Source organism: Capsicum annuum, chromosome 2, assembly GCF_002878395.1.
Source record: "Capsicum annuum cultivar UCD-10X-F1 chromosome 2, UCD10Xv1.1, whole genome shotgun sequence".
NCBI lineage: Eukaryota > Viridiplantae > Streptophyta > Magnoliopsida > Solanales > Solanaceae > Capsicum > Capsicum annuum.
In genome coordinates, this window is record NC_061112.1 from 59867895 (window position 1) to 59887953 (window position 20059).

The 20059-nt window shown below is 32.4% G+C and overlaps 1 protein-coding gene across 1 annotated transcript; it reads left to right on the forward strand.

Moving 5' to 3' along the window:
• Positions 1-970: 970 nt before the first annotated feature.
• LOC107853802 (L10-interacting MYB domain-containing protein) lies at positions 971-3783 on the forward strand. The gene is made up of 3 exons (XM_016698786.2): positions 971-1164; positions 2285-2652; positions 2967-3783. Exons 2-3 carry the CDS (start codon positions 2293-2295, stop codon positions 3504-3506), a joined length of 900 nt encoding a protein of 299 aa, XP_016554272.2. The 5' UTR covers positions 971-1164; positions 2285-2292; the 3' UTR covers positions 3507-3783.
• The last annotated feature ends 16276 nt before the right edge of the window (positions 3784-20059 follow it).

Genomic DNA, 20059 nt, shown 5'->3' on the forward strand with positions numbered 1-20059 from the left:
AGCTCTTATCTGTAAATATTTTAGGTTCTCTTTTAGATTATTCATACATAAACGGAAAGAAAGTTGTTAATTGATTCTTTTTAGTTCTAGCATAAAGTTTTCGAGTTGATGGCTCGAATCTGTTCATTAATTCCAACAATTGTTGAAGTCTAAGCAGTACGACGTTTTTCCTTTCCGACTGAATCTAACATTTTTCTAAGCAATTATTCCTTAACATTTTTCCTTTCCAACATTTTTCTCAATTCTTCAAATTTTATTTTTCTCAACTCCCACTGAATCTAAGCAATTATCAGCTGAATTTAAATTCCTTATTATTAATATATGCTCAATTAACAAATATTCAGTGACGACTTTTTTCTAATACATGTCGTCACATATTTATACTCATAAGTAGAAAAAAGTATTTTTGACCTAAGCAAAAGTTAATCAACAAAAAGCTAAACATCAAACAAAGTTAAGCTATTAATTTTAAACAATAAAAAAACTTAACATTTTTCAACGTCGTTGAAAGATCTCTACTTTTTTTCTTTTCAGTAAGATTAGATGATAGTGAAGGGGACCATCAAAGTTTTGTTATTCAAAGAAAAGAGGGGACCATCGCATTTGAGGGGACCATCGAATTTAAGGTAAGAGAAAAGAGAGAAAATCATGGAGAAGAAGTCAATTTAGGGTTTTAAAATGTGGAGGAAAAAGTGAAGAGAAAAAGTCGGATTGACAATAAGTGCAATTTTATTTACAAAAATTGATAGCGCACTTATTTAGTGCACTATCCATAAAAAAAAATAGATAGTGCACTAAATAATGCTCTATCCTCTTTTAACGGCGTCGGAATGGAAGAAGGGATACTGTGCACTTAATTTGTGCAAACAACCCATTTTTGTAACTTTTTAACTCAGTGACATAGATTGATTTCTTTTTAAGTGTAGTGACATATTTAGGTTCCCCACTCACTAAAGAGTAACCTCGGCCCATTTGTCAAAGGTTAAGGGGTGTAAGTGCAAATTCATATAAGATTGTGGGTTCCTAAATAAAATATTTTTGTTGATCCCGCACGCACAAAGAGAAAGGCTATGCCCTGTTTGGATGGTCGAAATTCTGGAAAACCCAGTTTTGTTTAGTGTAACGAAAAGTAGGTCAAATTTTTACAGCAGCAGCTTCTCAGAGGTAAATTCTGTCTGTTCGACATATATTATTATTTATTCGTCTGCATTATTCTATTTATATAAAAAAAGGATCATATAATCTCTCTTCTGTTTCTCTAATTACAATCACAGAATTTCTAGGGATGTCTTTTTGACCAATAGTAGCCCTGCCATTGTTGTTTAATTTGATTATTATGAAGCCCAACGAAAGGTCTTGTGAAATTCACTTGTATCAATCCAAGTGGCCACAGTGAAGTTGTGATCACTAAATTTAAGGGTTGTTTGGTACGAGTAACAAGGGATGACTAATGTCGGGATGAATTTTAGTATGAGTTTATCTCATGTTGGTTGGGCTTAGATCGCGGAATAACTTATCTTTGTATTAGTTATCCTGGGATTATAATGTTGCTTTTATCTCACATTAAGTGTGAGATAATAATTTTGAAATAACTAATCTCGAGATATAATTTACTTGGTGGTCAATAAAGTGAGTTGGAAATGATGACTAAAAAACAGTAGGTCTTTGTTCCACTTGTCAACCTTCATAGATATAGTTACTTGGTACTGTTGTTGACTAATCGAGGTATGTGAAAGCTGGTTCATACACTAGGATTATAAAAAATGTATGTGTTCCTTCGTGAAAAAAAATATTTTAGTGTTTGCGAGTTAACAAATGAAATTGCTGTTTTATAGTATGAGTAATAGTTTGCGGGTAAAAAGGACACTGAAATTGCAAATTGTCGAAGGCTAATTGGAACCATTTACAGCTATATATGCATGAAAAATTAAAACTTTAAGGAATGGAGAAGAGGGTATTCTTTAGTGTCGGTATTTAGTTTCTTGTTAACTAGAGGGCACCGTTTCTCCTTTCAGTAAAAACTTCATGTTCTCCTGTTGGATGACATCTCAACCCTTACATAAATACTAAATTCTGAATGCAAGTGTCATTGGTGATACATGTATCTATCTTTGTGGACAAACACTTTGGATATACATTCGAAGATGAGTAGGATATTTGAATGGCCCCTTTGAGAAGAACAACGGAAGTTTTCAAGCATGAAGTTCTGTTGTCTCGGAGCCAATCTTGCTTGTCATGGTTAGGTGTAATACTGCTGTTATTAACATTTGTACTTTTTTTTCAGTCAAATAGATGGCTGGGAGGCCTGCTCGTTCGAAAACACAACTAACTGTGCAGCAGCGAGAATCCCAGTGTCGAGCTAAGTGGACCACATCTCTTACCAATATAATGGTGGAGGTAATGGTAAACGAAGTTCACGGGGGCCACAAGCAAAACAAGTCTTTTAGTAAGAAAGGTTGGAAATGTATTTGTGATGAGTTTCGTAAAAGAACTGGTCTTACATGGGAGAGGGACCAATTGAAGTATCGATATGCTGCACTAAGAAAGCTTTTTGCTACTATAAAGTTGCTACTTGATCATGCTGATTTCAAATGGGATGAAACTACAGGTTTAATAACAGCAACAGATGAAGCTTGGGACCAGTATATCAAGGTTTGTTCTCACATTTTCTGTTGTGAAAGAAGTACTTTAGCTGCTAGGACACAATTTTCTGTTTGCAAGTTGAACTCTCCTTTCCTTTTTTATTTTCTTGTATTCCTAATTACCAGAAGATTCTTGTGAACCAGACATCCTTTTTCAATGCTCAAGTTATTCATTGATGGATCACCAAAGTGATTTATTGATGGGATCACACGGTTTACCTTACCTATTTTTCATGCCAAGGCCTTGTTATTCCTTAGCAGAGTCTGATATTATTCTTCAGAATTGATCCATCACAAAAACCCCCCTTGACATGTTCTAATCAGGATCATCCAGATGCGGAGACCATAAGGAGCTCAGGCTGCCCATTTTACAAGGGACTAACAGTGATATTTGCGGATTCTGGAAGCAGAGGGACACATAATGGATCTACTATGCACAAGGACCGTCTCCCCGGTTTATTATCTCATCCTCAACCCTCAACACTGTCCCAGGAAGAGTTGTCCTATTCAGAGTCTGAAGAAGGTCCTGATTCCAATGAGCAAGAAATTCTTCAATCTGTGAGCTTACCTTCTGATACATGTCGAAAGAGACGGCGTAACGGGGTTGATGGTGCCATTGCAAGAGCTATATCCGAGATGGCTGCTGCTTCAAGACTTAGAGCTTCTGCTATTAAGAAGTGCAGTGACAAGTTCACAATAACTGACTGTATTAGAGAGTTGGATGAGTTGGAAGGTGTCAATGACCAAGTATATTATGCTGCTTTGGATCTCTTCAACAATGACGCAGCTAGGGAGATTTTCTTATCGCTCAAAGCTGGGAAGCGGCTGACCTGGCTGATTGGCAGATTGTCTGGTCCTCCCTAATATTAAAGGATAAGTCCAATTAATCTTGTTATGTTCAAGTGAGAAGCCATTTCCTTATCTCAACGAGTCATTTTTGGTTTCTACAGAGCTGGAAGCTTCATGTATAGACTACATCTCTCTATATTTCTCCTTTTTATTTCCTTTTAACAATTAGGAGTAAGAGTATACTTCAGAATTGGCAATTGTGGGATTAAATTTAGACAGGAGTTGAAACTTGCTGCCCGAGGGTGCATTTTGTTAAAAAATCGAGCATGATCATCATGCGTTCGGAAGGAAACGTGGCATTGTTTCTACTTATTATAACAGTGTGGAAGCACAATTGTTTTCTGAACTTATAACATCCTGTGATGCCAAACCCTAGTAGCTTATATGTTGAACAAAAGTTAATCAAGCGCAGTCACCATTATCATCAAACATACTCAGTCAGAAACGTTTCACCTATATATCCACTCTTCAGAAATCTGCATTACCAGGTTTCCGGTGAATTCTAGTTCATCAGATACATACATCAAGTTAAAACTAATTCTTCCTAAGATAGCGGCTGCCCAGACCACAACGAAGAGACTCTACTCTGTTCTCACTGTCCCTCATAGTAAAATCATCTTGTGCACCTCATCAATATTTTTAGCTTGATTATCTACCTACTCAAATGCATGTGTCCAGACATTGGTGAAATCCGCTGCTGCCTGAAATGCATATGGCAGATCCAGTCTTTATACTAGGGCTATTCAGGTCAGCTTGTGTGTACCTCTACTATTCGATTGGGTATCTATTGTGTCTCGCCAGTATTGGTACTGAGTAAAACCATCTAGAGATTATTCAATGTCATCATCCATGCTATCATCAATGCCTAATTGTCATACTTGGCCTTCTCATCCTCAGCCTTTGGTCTTATTTCATCCACCTTTTCTCCTCTCTCTAGTCTCAACTATGGCCAATGTGGTTCTTTCATCTTGTGCTAATAAAGGTTTTAGGCATGGAATAAGAGTCATACTTGAACTTCCATTGACCAAAGCACAGTAAACCTTCTTCGCAAGCTTTTTTGATGCCATTTCGGAGTTCTTTTGCTTGAGCTGTTCTGCTTGTTGCACCAGAATGGCGTGGATCACAATTAGTATGCTATTCATTCCTTCAAATGCTACTTTTTATCTGGAGCATTGTCGACTGCAAGTTGCCACCCTTCACAATGGGCTCAGAGCTGTTAAAGCTGGTAAACTACATAAATGACTCTAGTGAGTAGTTTTATTTTTTTGTCCCCCATAAGAAAAGTTCTATAAAACTACCCTTCTCTTTTTTTATATGTAGGACTTTTACCTATTTACCCCTCTATATATTAAATAACTTTAAATAACTCTCTATGCTTATTTATCTTTCAACTTTTAATCTTCTTTTTTAATCTTACATTGATTTTTATTTTTTAGTTTTTCTTAACCTTTATGTTTTTTTCCTTTTCTCCTTTCAACTTCTATTTTTTTTTCTTTTTTTTTTCTTTGATTTTTATTTGTTCTTTTCTCATTTTTTTCATCTTTAAATTTTTTTCCTTAGCCTTTATTTTTTATTGTCTTTTTTTCTGCATTTTTTTTTCTCAACTCTTTTTTCTTTTAGTTTTTTTTCTTTTTCTCCTTTCAAACTTTTATTTTTTTCCTTTGATTCTTCTTTTAAAAATATTTTCTCTTCATTTTTTTTTCCTTTTTCCTCAACTGTTATTTTATTTTTTATTTCCTTCAATTCCTTCCAACGAACAAGTTACTCCCTATGAGAAAAAGTTGACATAACCACATTGTGTTTTGATTTATGAGATTCTACAAATCGTCTTACAAGTGGGATTTAGCCCAAGGCTTTCACACAATAAGTTATGTCTTATGGGCAAGAGTTAGCATTACCACATTGTGTTTTGATTTATGAGATGTTATATAACTATTGACTTAGAGGCAAGACTTAACCCAAAAACTTTCAAACAATAACTTACGCCCCATAGGCGAGAGTTGATACTACCACATTGTGTTTTGATTTATGGGATGCTTTATAACACTTGTCTAAAAGGAAAGATTTAGTTCAAGGACCATCAAACAACAAGTTATGCCTCAAGGGCAAAAAGTTGACACTACCATATTGTATATTAATTTATGAGATTTTCTATAATTCTTGTCTTAGAGGCAGGACGTAGACCAAGGGCTTTCAAACAATAAGTTAAGTCTCATAGGCAAGAACTGACACCACCATATTGTGTTTTGATTTTCGAGATGCTCTATAACTATTGCCTTAAAGGCAAGACTTAGTCGAAGGACCTTCAAACATCAATTTACGCCCCATGGACAAGAGTGACGTTAACACATTGTGGCTTGATTTATGGAATGTTCTATAATTATTGCCTTAGAGGCAAGATTTAGCCCAAGGACCATCAAATAGCAAGGTAGCCCCATGGGCAAGAGTTGACACTACGACATTGTGTCATGATTTATGAGATATTCTATAACTCTTGTCATAGAGGCAAGACTTAGTCTAAGGACTTTCAAACAACACGTTATGCCCTATGGGTAAGAGTTGACACTACCAAGTTATGTTTTGATTTATGAGATGTTCTGTGACTCTTGTCTCAAAAGCAAGACTAGCCTGCCAAATGAACAAGTTATAGCCCACAGACAAGAGTTGACACTACCACATTATGTCATAATTTCTGAAATGTTCTACAACTCTTGTCTCTAAGGCAAGAATTAGGTAAACCCTTTCAAATAGACCTTTACAAATTGAAATTATTTTTCTTACAAATTGAAATTATTTTTCTACTTACCCTTTGTTTAGATGGTGGTTTCTCAGCTATGGTATGTTATAATTTTTAAGAGAACCATGTTTATTTTGATTGTTTCTTAAAATATATGGTATGGTATAACTTAATTTCATAGTTTGGTAACCATGAAAACTCCCATTTTATGTAACCCCCGATTTGGTGGTATACCATGGTTTTTTTTTTTTTTTTTTAATTATACCCTTATTTAATATTATATAATCTTATTTTATCCTTCACCTTATATTGTTGAACTCCACCTCATACTTCGAACCTTAACCCCACCAACCTCGCCCTCTCTCCCCTCTCCCCTCCCCCCATACCACCACAAAACTCCCACCTATTTTTTTTTTAAATATTTCAAAAACTTATTCGTACCCAACCGTCATCCCCAAACCACCCACCACCACCTACTAGCCCATCTCCCCTACCAATTTCTTTTTTATTTTTAAAATTTATTTTTGAAAACTTTTAAAAAAATTTTCTTACACCACCCCCTCCCCCTGCCACCCTCCCCCCCCCATCCCCCCCCCCCCCCCCAGCTCCCTCCTTCCTGCCCTCCCCCAGCTCCCCCTTCTTGCCCCCCCAACCCCCAAACCCTAACGCACACAAAAAAAGATATAATTTTTTTTGAAAAAATTAGAACTTTTTTCTTAACCCCACCCCCACTCCCTACATCTAATCCACTATCCCCACCCCTAAATATTTCTTTTAAAAAAATTATTTTGTAAATTGCACCACCGTTTATCATATACGTTTTTCTTATTTTGTGTTAAATATATACAAATGCTTTTAGAAATTTTTTTCTACTTGTGTTACGAACACAAGTAAATAAGTAAGAAATAATTTATTTTTTAAAAAAATATTTTTTTGGGATCCCATACCGAACACACCCGTAGCATACACAAAAAATGCATTCAAACTTTGTACTTGTCGTCGGTGTCATGTCTCAAAATATCAAAAAAAAAGAAAAGAAATTTTTTACTATAAAAAATAAATTTGACTATATTTATTTGATCTACTATTTTATTGACTTTGTTAGAATTTATGTGACTTTAACAATTTAATATATCTACATGGCATAATTATGATAAATTAGTAGGAAAAAAATATTTTATTAACAATTATTGATAATTTTAACATTTATAATAATTAAGAACATTTTAGTAAACTTATCAATTACAATACAGTACCATACTATCAAACCAAACAATAAAATTGTCATTAAACAACAGTGAACGATACAGTCTATCCAAATATTGTATTGTACTATATCATATACCATACAGTACTGTACATTATGAAATCATGGCAAACCACCATCCAAACAAAGTGTTATTCTCACGCGTCTCTTAAATATGTAAGTTAAACCATATAAAATTTGTGACAAGCACCAATATGAACACTTTATTATGCGTTATTAGAGAAATCACACTTTTATTTATTTAATTTTATTCTCAACATTAACAAATGCAAGTCGAATATTAATATGTGCATGTAAAATTTACAGAGTTGTCAATCTATTTCATCAATATATCATACTATTATATTTAGCTTGTGAAAGATAACATCTTCTACTCAAATCTCAAATAAGTCCAATTATCTTTTAGTGCTTTAGTCAAAAAGTTGTTTGTTGTTCCCAATCTCCTTGCACATCTACATTAAGGCCCCATTTTCCTTTCAAACAAAAAGTTGTTCGTTGTTCCCAATCTCCTTGCACATCTACATTAAGGCCCTATTTTCCTTTCAAACAATTATCGTTTATTACATCTCTTCATACATTCAACAAAATTAACATTTTTACTCGTAAACCAAAATATATACAATGGCAGGTTGTGCTACAAAGCTGATGCTTATTCCTCATTTTGAAGCTTGCTGAGCCTCCTCGCTACCTAATACGTGGCTGAAGCCAACTTTCAACTATGGCTAAACGGACATGCGATCCTAGAATCCAATCTCCACCATTCTTTCTTTTTTCTTTTTGTTCTCCAAGTCCCTTTTCCCGCTTCCGCTTTTTCTCTCTATGCAATAAGCTAAGCTTTAGCACAATTGGTTTTACTGTGATGATTGGTTTTCACTTTTTCTTATAAGACCCTTTTCAATAGTTTAGGTATCTGCTAGACAACCTACCAGCAATTGCCCTGGCCATTAAAGTAGATTTTTGCCTTCAAACAACATCAAAATAATGACTATAAAATCTAAATGAAAATAAGATTTTTATTTAAAATCTAAAGTCATTATGATATAATTAGGGACAGGGATAAATAGATAATTTTAGTATAATCTTATTGGGTTATTGATTTAACCATCAATTGAAACATTAGAACCGAGAATTGAATCTATGGCCCCATAAAAAATTTACAAAATCATTTAGAAACTGTTAATCCAATAAACCCAAACTGATGAACTGATAGCATTTTTAAGCTTGATTTATGGGTTAAATCGATTTTTGCATACCCATAAATTTGTTCCAAAACATATTTCTCATAGTAAGCTAAAAGACTATTGGTAAATCCTCTTTTAAACTAAAGTAATAATCATCACAATTTTTTATTTTCTAAAAGAAATTGAATGAAATAATAAGAAAGGAAAATGACCAACGAGAAAGATTTGTTCCAAACTACAAGCCTGCCTAACCTAATTGTAAGTGAGCAATCAATTGTGATAAGTCGACCATATAAAAGAATAAAAATAAAAATAAAAATAAAAATAAAAATAATCTAGACCAAGTACCAAATGCTATTGAATGACTTTAGCTGTGGGACTCAATAATGCAAAATTTAGAACAAAAATGTTGGCATAGTTTTGCTAATTGTAAACAAAGTTGTCGCTTGGTGTCAATTACATGAGGCTTAGATTGATGATTTCAGTTTCTTCAAAGCTGATTTTCCTCTGACTTTTAAATAGCTTTAATAAACCCTTAAAGCTTTTACAAAAAATTTTCCTACAAATATGTGATTTTAATGTTTTAGTTATCCAAAATTAATGTCATTCGCCTTTCAAATTACACACGTATTAAAAGTGCAAAAAACCTACAATTAAGCTCGATTGCAATATCTTACAACAGTTATAAAAATTTGAGATCAAAATAATCTTACAAATTTGGGGTATCTTTTTGACTTCGTTCTAGGTTCTTATTACATAGTAACCATTCAATGGATTACTTTAAAACTACAAATTATGATATATGATAAAATCTTGAAAAAAGGACATGATTGACCCTTTTCAAAATAGTTGACCCATGTTTGGGGGATATTCATGCTCAGTCGGTCCAAACAAATTTCATATTATGACTATTTCATAATTTGGGTCATTTTGGTTCAGGTAGTTCATATATCATATTGATACAATTCCTATACCATACTGATGCAATTTGTAAAAAAAAAAAATAGAGCATCGAATTTATGGGTAAAAGTTGTATCATTGTTATATAGAATATGTATTTTTTAATATAATATACATGGAATTCATATCATTATTGTATAATTGTATAGAATACATATATGCATAAGATATGTATGAAATTTGTATCAGTATTGTATAAAGCTCCCAGCAAATAGCTAGAAAATGAAATTAAAATTCAATGGTCATTTTTGTGTCAATACTCTCATCCGAAGTGCTATTTATGTCCTTTTCCATAAAATCTTAAAGTCTAAAAGATCCACAATTTTTTTTTAAGAAAAAAAAAAAGGAACGAGATAAACCTTTAATTTTTCTGATTATTTCGTTCGACAGCAATATACTTGTTTTGTTCAATATTTTGGTCATACATTTTAATTAAAACAAAAAACACGAAAAATTAATAAAAGGAGAAAATCTATTATCAATTGTTGATTATGTGTAATTCATATATAAGTTTTAAAGTAATTAAATAAAAGAAAAAAGACAAAGAAGATGATGATAAAGAATGCAGGAAACAAAAAGAAAAAATCCTAGATGTAGAAAAAGCATATTTCACTTAGAAATTCTTCTTTTATATAAAACAAACTAGTGAATTCATTCGCGCTTCGCGCGGTCATAGAAGATTCTGACAATTTACGAACTAATTTGTCTTCTAAATATTGAATGTTAAAAATAGGTATTAAACCATACAATTATATACATGCATAACTCATCTATAATTCAAAATATCACTTATGAAGTCCATCCAGTACTATTAAGAGAAATTTAAGAAAACACGTAAATTAATGTTAAAAAAATTACTTAATAGATAAATAATATGGGTATTAAGGTGGCTAGTGAATCAATTACTATAGGAAGGTAAAGAAAGAAATGATAGAAAAATTAAAAGCAAAGTGATAAAGACAAAATGAACTTCTTTACCCAGAAATAAGTGAAAAAACCTTCTTACAATACAAAAGAATAAATTAGCTTTTAAATTTTCATAATGTTTGCATTGCTACAAAATTCAACGGATTAAACTAATTGAATAAAAATATCTCCAAAATACGCCTTAATATGTTGTATGCATTAAGAAATATGTTGTTAAAATATATTTTATAATATTATTTGAAAAGACTATTTTAAATTCAGGTGAGAGAATGCGTCATCTTTTTGTAACATAAATAAATTAAAAATAATGTTGAAAAATAAAAGTACAAAATTAACATAATTACATTATTTATAAACAAACTACATGTTTCTCGTAAAACTTTTTAGTTTATTTAAAATAGAAAATATTCACCTCGTTCCAAAATACTTATTATGTTTTATTTTTTGAGATAATTTACACGCAAAATCTATAGAGTTTATGTCAGAAACAATAGCTAGTCTTGCTCCTTGACACATTTACTTGTGTTTATAACTAAATCAATACCTCAAAGTTCAACTCTTGTACCTTTTTATAATCTCTGATCAACCTCCATGACCTTAGTAAAGAATAATTAGACAACATATAAAATGATCAAACAAAAAATATAAAAGGTTAGTTAGTAATACTAAACAACTTCCGCCATATTTGTAGATATAAATTAAACAAAGTCTTTTCGTAAAAATACTATAAAAGAATAACTGAAAATTTAGAAAAATAAAGCAATGCAATATAGACAAAAGACTTACCCATCGAAAAATATTTTGGGAGAGAAAACGGAACGTCAAGATGCTTGTGGAGGCAGTCAAGTTTCTTGAATAATTCTATTTCATGATGCATGATTTTTATATTTATTGTCATTCATTTGTATTGAGTTAATGGAAAAAAAAAAAGTTAGGTCCCTTCACCTAAGCATAATCGTCACCCCTAGTACTATTTCTCTTTATGAAGGGAACCATTATGTCTAGGACTATTTTTCTTTATGAGAAAAAAATTATTTAATATGACAAAAAAAAGATAAATACAAATAAATGAAAAAAAAAAAAAGATAAATGACTTTCTTGATCATTCTTAATTTTATTTCCTTTATTGAATTTTTGTTGATTAGGACGAAGTTCCTTAAAAACCTCGTTAGCATTCATCCTGAGTCAGGATCGAACTCTCCATGCGATTCATAGTTGCATTACTTATAGCTTTCTTGTTCGTAGACAAAGCGGATTCAAAATTGTCTTTCATTTCAAGGCATAACTTGTATCCATGCGCTTCATATTCGTCCGGAGTTCACTATATATATATATATATATATATAAAGAGAGAGTGAGATATTCATCTAACCTGGACTTTTGGACTTGAATAACCTGCGACGTCTTTTAATTTCCTTGATTTCATTTCTCCATTCAATTTCCTTTAAGTTATAATTTAAAGCAAAAAAGTTTTAAGTATTAGGAATTGTGATTCGTAATTAAGGAAATACTATGTTGATATATTAAATTATATCATCTTTTGAAGTAAAGATATAGGAATCTTATTTTTGTTTATAGCTTCTGTTCTTTTGATCTTTTTTTCTATTTTCCAACTTATTTTTGTTTTGTAAGACAACCTCATCCATTGTTATATAATGCACAAGACAACATAAATTATATAGATAATAATTAAATTCTAAAATTAATATTACGTAGAAGTCATACATATAAATATTCAATCAATATATGTCTTCCTTGTGATGTATTTAAATCATTATCGATTTCATAATATACATCACACTTACAAATAGTAAAAGAGAATAAACGTATTTGTTGTTTAACCTTTACATAGAAAACTAAGACTACAAAATTCTAAAATAATTTGTAATACCATTGTTGTATTCAACCATCTTTAACATCAACATACATGACACTTACAAATAGTAAAAGAGAATAACTGTATTTGTTGTTCAACTTTTACATAGAAAACTAAAACTACAAAATTCTAAAAAAATTTGTAATACCTTTCTTGTATTCCATCATCTTTAACACTAACTCTACAGATTTGGCCGTTTATGAATAGGACAAATGATATCAAAAGACCATGAAATGCACTCTATTTATAAGGGGAAAGTTACATTACATGCATATTCATTTAAAAACATATTGGAAAATGAAAAGACAAAGATCAGAAAAAACTTAAAAATTAATTATAGAGTAATGGAGTTTTAAAGAAATTTTAAGGCATTTAAACTCTTACATTGAAGTATAGGAATAAATGGATGAGTAGTAATGGTAATATTTATTTTTATGCAATAAAAAAATAAAAAAAATAAGAAAATTGTCAAAAAATTCACAAAAAAAATAAATAGCAATGGAGATAATATAGATGTGCCACATCACCTCCTCTATGTTTCTCCTTTATATATATATATATATATATATATATATATATATATTGATTCTAATTAATATAGAAGTGTTAAATATTGTTATTTTTTTTTTTTATCTAAAATAAAATATCATCAATAAAAAAAATAATTAACATAAGCTAGATATCAATGTATTCCTCAAAATTAGAAAACGATTTGTTGGACACCTAAAAAAAGATTGTATATTAAGAAAAATATTAGGTTAATTGAGAGTATTCTAAAAGGACTCTAAAAGAATAAGAAACAATGACTCCTACAAAATTTTAGTTGCGTTATAAATGTACCATATATAGTGAATGTCTACTTTACCATATATATACCTATTTTACCATATATTGTGTATGTCTATTTATGAAAAAGTTACAAACCCCAAGACTAGTTTTTTCCTATAAATAAAGGAGTTTTCCCTCATTGTAATTCATCTCTCAAAAGAGAAATAAGAATTATTCTCTCTATTCTTTCTACTCTTCTTCTTTATTCTTTCTTGTTTTATAACCTGTTATCAGCACGATACTCTACCGTCTCAAAATTTGAAGGCTAAGGCTAAGGTATTATTATTATTTTTTTTTATGGATAACAATCTTACAAAGTGTGAGTTCGTTGTCCTTCAAAGTTTGGAAAAGAACTATATTTCATGGGTGTTGGATGCTGAAATCCACCTAGATGCTATGGGTCTTGGAGATGCCATAAAGAATAAAAATACAGCATCTAGTCAAAATCATGCTAAGGCTATGATTTTCTTGCGTCATCATCTTGACGAAGTTCTAAAAATTGAGTACCTTACTACTAAGGATCCACTCGTATTGTGGAATAGCCTAAAAGAAAGATTTGACCACTTAAAGATGGTCATCCTCCCGAAAGCACGATCTGAGTGCATGCATCTAAGATTTCAAGACTATAAGTCTGTTCATCAATATAATTCTTCCATGTTCAGAATTTCTTCTTAATTGAAACTATGTGGAGAAACGGACAATGATAATGATATGATGGAAAAAACGCTCTCCACTTTTCATGCCTTGAATGTGCTATTACAATAGCAATATCGAGAAAAAGGTTTCAAGAAGTATACTGAACTGAGTTCTCATCTTCTCGTGGCTGAACAAAATAATGATTTGTTGATGAAAAATCATGAGAACCAACCAACTGGATCTGCACCATTTCTTGAAGTGAATGATGTGCACACTCACTATGCTAGGCATGAAAAAGGTCACGGTCCTGGTCGTAGACGTGGACGTGGTCGTGGTCGTGGTCGTGGACACAATGACCAAGAAAGAAACCCTGTTCTGGGTGTTAATCATTCATCAAACAAAAAGAGAAAAGATGAGAAACGTGAAGCAGTTATTTGTTTTCGATGTGGCAGAAAAAAACATTATTCACGTGATTGTCGTGCTCTCAAGAACTTGGTTGATCTTTATCAAGCATCACTAAAGAAGAAAGAGAGAAATCTCGAGGCTAACTTTCTCTCTAAAAATAATGTTGACATCACATGTTTGGATATAGCAGACCTTTTTTAGCATCCTGAAGGAAAGATTGATCACTTGATTGGTGATGGTTCTGTAAACATGGAAGAATGAATGAATTTTTTATTTTGTTTAATTGTTGATAAGAGTTAGTGAATAAAGAATCATATAAAAATAGTTGTTTGCATGAGTATTGTTTTTGATTAGTATTGATCAGTTTAAATTTAATATTGTCATTTGTTATTGAGTTGAATCAAATTTTAATTTTGTCATCATTTATTGAAAAAAAAAATTATGATTGATTGATTGATCAATATTAATCAATGTTAAAACTAGCCATGTTTTCTATAATTAGCTTATAACTGGAGCGCCATTTAATCATGTTTGGAAATCCAAATGCAAGAAAATACCATATTAATCATTATACCCTTGTACAACACGTTTTGGACATTACTATTGCATATTAACATTTTTGGACTATTATATTATACTGTTAATATTATTGTATGTTAATGTTCCATACTATTAATTATAATAATAAATATATTACGTATTAAATTCTTTATCAAATATTATATTCAATCGTTTTTAATTTGGACATATTATTTTTTTTTAGTAAAGTGTAATTAACAATTTCTTGTAAGCTTTCGCTTTGTACAAAAATTTAATATATATTTTATTTGGTTGAAGATATGGATAATTTTCAAAAAGATATTTATTTGATTGATTCTGGCACTACACATACGATATTCAAAGACAAGAAATATTTTTCTCATCTAAACATGGGCAAGATTAATGTTACTATAATTTCGGGTAGTGCTAATTTGATTGAAGGCTTTGAAAAAATCATTATAATCTTGCCCAAGGGAACTAAACTCATCCTAAATAATTCTATGTTCTCTCCCAAGTCTCGGAGAAACTTGATGAGTTTTAAAGATATCCGTGAAAATGGTTATCATATCAAGACAATTGATGAGATGAATCTTGAATATCTTGGTATCACCAAGAATGTCTCTGGGCAGAGATGTGTTATTAAAACGTTCCCTGCTTTATTTTCTGGCCTGTATTGGACAAAGATTTGTGAAATTAAGGCACATTTTATAGTAAATCGGAAGTTTACTGATTTTAATACATTTGTACTTTGGGATGATCGTCTGAGACATCCAGGATCAATAATGATGAGATGAATCATAGAAAATTCAAACGGATATCCATTAAAGAACTTGAAGGTTCTTTCGAATGGTGAATTTTCATGCAATGCTTGTTATCAAGGCAAGCTAATTGTGAGGCCATCGCCAACAAAAGTTGGGATTGAGTCCCCTGCATTCTTGGAACGCATACATGGGGATATTTGTGGACCTATTCACTCACCTAGTGGGTCATTTAGATACTTCATGGTCATAATAGATGCTTCTTCTAGATGGTCTCATGTGTGCCTTTTGTCATTTCGCAACTTGGTATTTGCAAAATTATTGGCACAAATAATACGATTACGGGCACAGTTTCCTGATAATCAAATTAAGTCAATTCTCTTTGATAATGCTGCAGAATTTTTATCCTAAGAAGTTAATGACTATTTCTTATCGATTGGAATAAAAGTGGAATATCCTATACCCCATGTTCACACTCAAAATGACCTTATTGAGTCATTAATTAAACGTCTGCAGTTGATAGCAAAACCATTACTGATGAAAAATAAGTTGCCCACTTCTGTTTAGGGTCATGCAATTTTGCATGCTGTAATACTTATTCGTCTTAGACCGACAAATTATCATAAATTTTCTCCGATGCAATTGGTTTTGGGTCAAGAGCCTAATATATCTCACTTGAGAACTTTTGGGTGCGGTGTATATGTTCCTATAGCACCACCAAATCACACCAAGATGGCCCCCCAAAGAAGGTTAGGAATTTATGTTGGGTTTGAATCACCCTTCACTATTCGCTATCTTAAACCATTAAGGGAGATATGCTCACTGCTCGATTTGCAGATTGTTGATTTGATGAGATACTTTTGCCAAAATTAGGGGGAGAAAATAGTGATATCAAAAGAGAAATTTTATGGAAAAATCCATCACTATCTCATCTTGATTCACGTGCTTCTATTTGTGATCAAGAAGTACAAAAGATTATTCATCTGCAAAAAATTACAAATCAAATACCGGATGTATTTACTGATCTAAAAAGGATTACCAAATTACATATTCCTGCAGAGAATGTCCCAATTCGAATTGATGTCCTTAAAGGACCATCCACTAGTGTCATAGCTAATGAATCTAAAGCACGCTTGAAGCGTGGCAGACCATTAGGTTCTAAGGATCGAAATTCTAGAAAAAGAAAAACAAATGGTCAAAATGATACTACAAAAGATCCACATATGGAAGTTCAAGATTTGAGCAATATTGATATCCCTGAAGGAATCAATAAGCCTGAGACTCAAGAAAATGACGAACTATCCATAAATTCAAGTGATGTTGCAACTAATTTGAATTGATCTAAAATAATAGTGGATTATGTCTTTGCATATAATATTGCAACGAAAATCATGCAAGACAGTGAGGATCTTGAACCTCGATCTGTCACAGAATGTCGACAAAAAAATAACTGGCCAAAATGGCAAGAAACATTTCAATCTGAATTGAATTCACTTGCCAAACATAAAGTTTTTGGACCTATAACTCAAACACCTAATGGTGTTAAGCCAGTTGGCTATAAATGCGTCTTTTTGCAAAAAATAAATGAGAAAAATGAAATACAAAGGTATAAAGCACGCCTTGTTGCACAAGGATTTTCACAATGGCCTGGTGTCGATTATGTTGAGACATATTCACCAGTAATGGACGCAATAAAATTGCACTATCTTATTAGTTTCACTATCCATGAGAGACTTGAAATGCATTTGATGGATATGGTAACAACCTATCTGTAATACCCCAAATATTTCTAGCAAATTTCGTCCCAAGAATGCCTAGTATTAGCTTCTAAAGTGAAGGATAATTATTCCATGAGGAATAATTAAGATTTTTACTTTTTTTCATGTAAAAAATTCAATAAGCTTTCCATCGTTATATGATTTTCTTAAATTCGATAATCGGGTAAGAAGTTATGATTATTTCAAGTTCCCGTCGTAAAACAACGCCATATTAGTTAGTGGCGTGCCGCATCACAAGAGGAAATGACATTTGGCAATTTTCAGTAGGTGTCCGTGATTATGGCGCATCACGCCAATACTCAAATTCAGAATTGTCCTTTTTCCAGTGTCTCAGCGCGATTTCCCCTGCGTCGTGCCAAAGTTCCAGATCACGAAGGAAGGGGCAACGCGGTGGCTCCACGTCACGTCATTCCTTAATTTTTCAATTGTCAATTTCCAGTGACACGACACGATAACGCCACTTCACTCCAGGGGCCCAGTTCGGGAAAATTTTACTGAAATTAAATGGCGCATCCAGGGTCAAAAGGGTCAATTTTCTACCCGTACTTAAATGGAATAATACGTGATTTAGCTACTCTTCACTTAAAATATACTATTTTCTCTCAAGTTTCTCTCAAGAACAAGCTAGGGTTTCTATTGAAGATTCAAATTCAAGAAGGTTTCACCATCAATCTTCACAAAATCACGAACTAAGGTATGCATAGTGTTCATTCATGGACTCTTTTTGTCCATGAAGCCCAAGAATCCTTTTTTCTAAATTCAAGTTATGGATTTTCTTATAAAGTTTATGATTGAGCTGCTTTTGTTCATGTTGATAATAAGTAATTGAATTATATTCCATGAATGAGTGTTAAATTCCATATGGGTTGATTTGTAACAATATAGATTCATGAAACCCTAGGACTAAACCCTTGAATGATTAAATTGGAATTGAATCACAACAATTAATTGTTGTATGATGTTGTTTACACATTCTATGTCTACTATATATTTGGTTGAATGCCTAGATGAAGGGAAAGTGTCTAATTAGCATGGTATCATGAAATCCCCATGTACGTACAAGCTTATGCCTATCACATGTTTGATGAAATGCTTCAGTAAATGTATTATGATGATTATTATGTATTCAAGTAAGTCATACTTTGTCAGTTTTCTTCCATCAAGTCCTGGGGGTACTTGTACCCTAAACATTAGCTGTGTACCTAGATCCATGTCATGTTTTCATGATACTCTCAGTCAAGCTATGAATCCTTAGATTTCAGATAGTCTTATGACTCAGGAAAAATCTTCATGATCTCATAACTCAGTCAGTTGTCAGATATCAGTAGTATTTCATCAATCAACGGAACTTAGTAACTCAGTTCATGTTCAGTTCAGTAAATCATGTTCAGTGTCCATTCAGATGGGAATAGAAATTATCACCAAGTTAACCCAAGGATGGGGACACATACTATCAGATGAGGGTGAGATCCTTATAAGTCATCCTTGCGTTCCAGAACTATGTAGCCAGCATAGGTTGAGACATCAACACTTTCTGATGAGGGTTGATGAGGTGGATAAGCACTATCATATAATAGCCCCACTGTTCTTTTTTGGGGACACTATCAGATAAGGGTCGCCCATAGTTTGTCCTTACCAGTGGCGCCGTATTGACACCCTTCCAATTAGGGTTACAGATTGGACCCCAACTCAGCTATAATAGCGTGTCAGGGGCATGTTGGTTAAATACTACCTCCCACAGTTTCAGTACCAGTCTCAGTAAAAGAACTTAGATAGTTCTTCAAATTCAAGACTGTCAGATACAGTCGACTCAGATACAGTAAGGAACTCAGATAGTTTTATCAGATTTAAGACTTTCAGATACAGTCACCCATGTTATCAGTTACATTCAGATACAACTATTTATGTTATAAGTTATATCAGTTATTAGTATGTCATGTCATCAGTATTCATATTCAGTAATCATGATATCACAGTGTCAGTTACAGTTACGTATTTATGTATGCATTCTCGCATTCATGTTAGACAGTCAGCTAGCATTATTCATGCATGTTAAGCCTTACATTAGCCTACATCACATGTATAATCAGTATATTTCATTGTACTAGCGTATTTGCACTATGGTGCTTTCTTTTTATGTTACACTATAGGTTTAGAGACACGAGTTCCAAATCAGCAGTAGATTCCAGTCTCAGCAGTCAGAATAAAAGTGAGTCCTCATCCTTTGAGGATATGGTTATTTCTCCACTATTTCATTGATTAGTTATTAGTTGGAGTTAGTTGGGGACATGTCCCATCAACTTCTTATTCAGATTATTCAGACAGTAGAGGCTTTCTGACTAGATACAAACTATTATATTTCAGACTTCAGTATTTACAGTTTTGTTTTGGGTATTGTATTACCCCACAGATGTTATCTCATCCATGTTATATTCAGTATTGAACCTTATGGGCTTTTAGTGCATGTTTTCGCATTATTCAGTATTTTATGCAGTATACAAGTACAGATATCAGTCATGGGTTAGCTTGTGGTCTTTCAGGCTCGTGAGCATCGTGTAGTATTTTGGTTCAACAAATCGGGGTGTTACACTATCTATATGGATCACTTGATAATGAGATATACATAAAGATTCCCGAAGGATTTAAAATGCCGAAAGCATATAGTTTAAAGCCTC

Bases quoted from the DNA above. Each gene is read 5' to 3' on its own strand.
- LOC107853802 (XM_016698786.2), top strand. From the start codon at position 2,293: ATGGCTGGGAGGCCTGCTCGTTCGAAAACACAACTAACTGTGCAGCAG. The intron at 2,653-2,966 runs GTTTGTTCTCAC...TGTTCTAATCAG, and splicing joins CTTGGGACCAGTATATCAAG to GATCATCCAGATGCGGAGAC.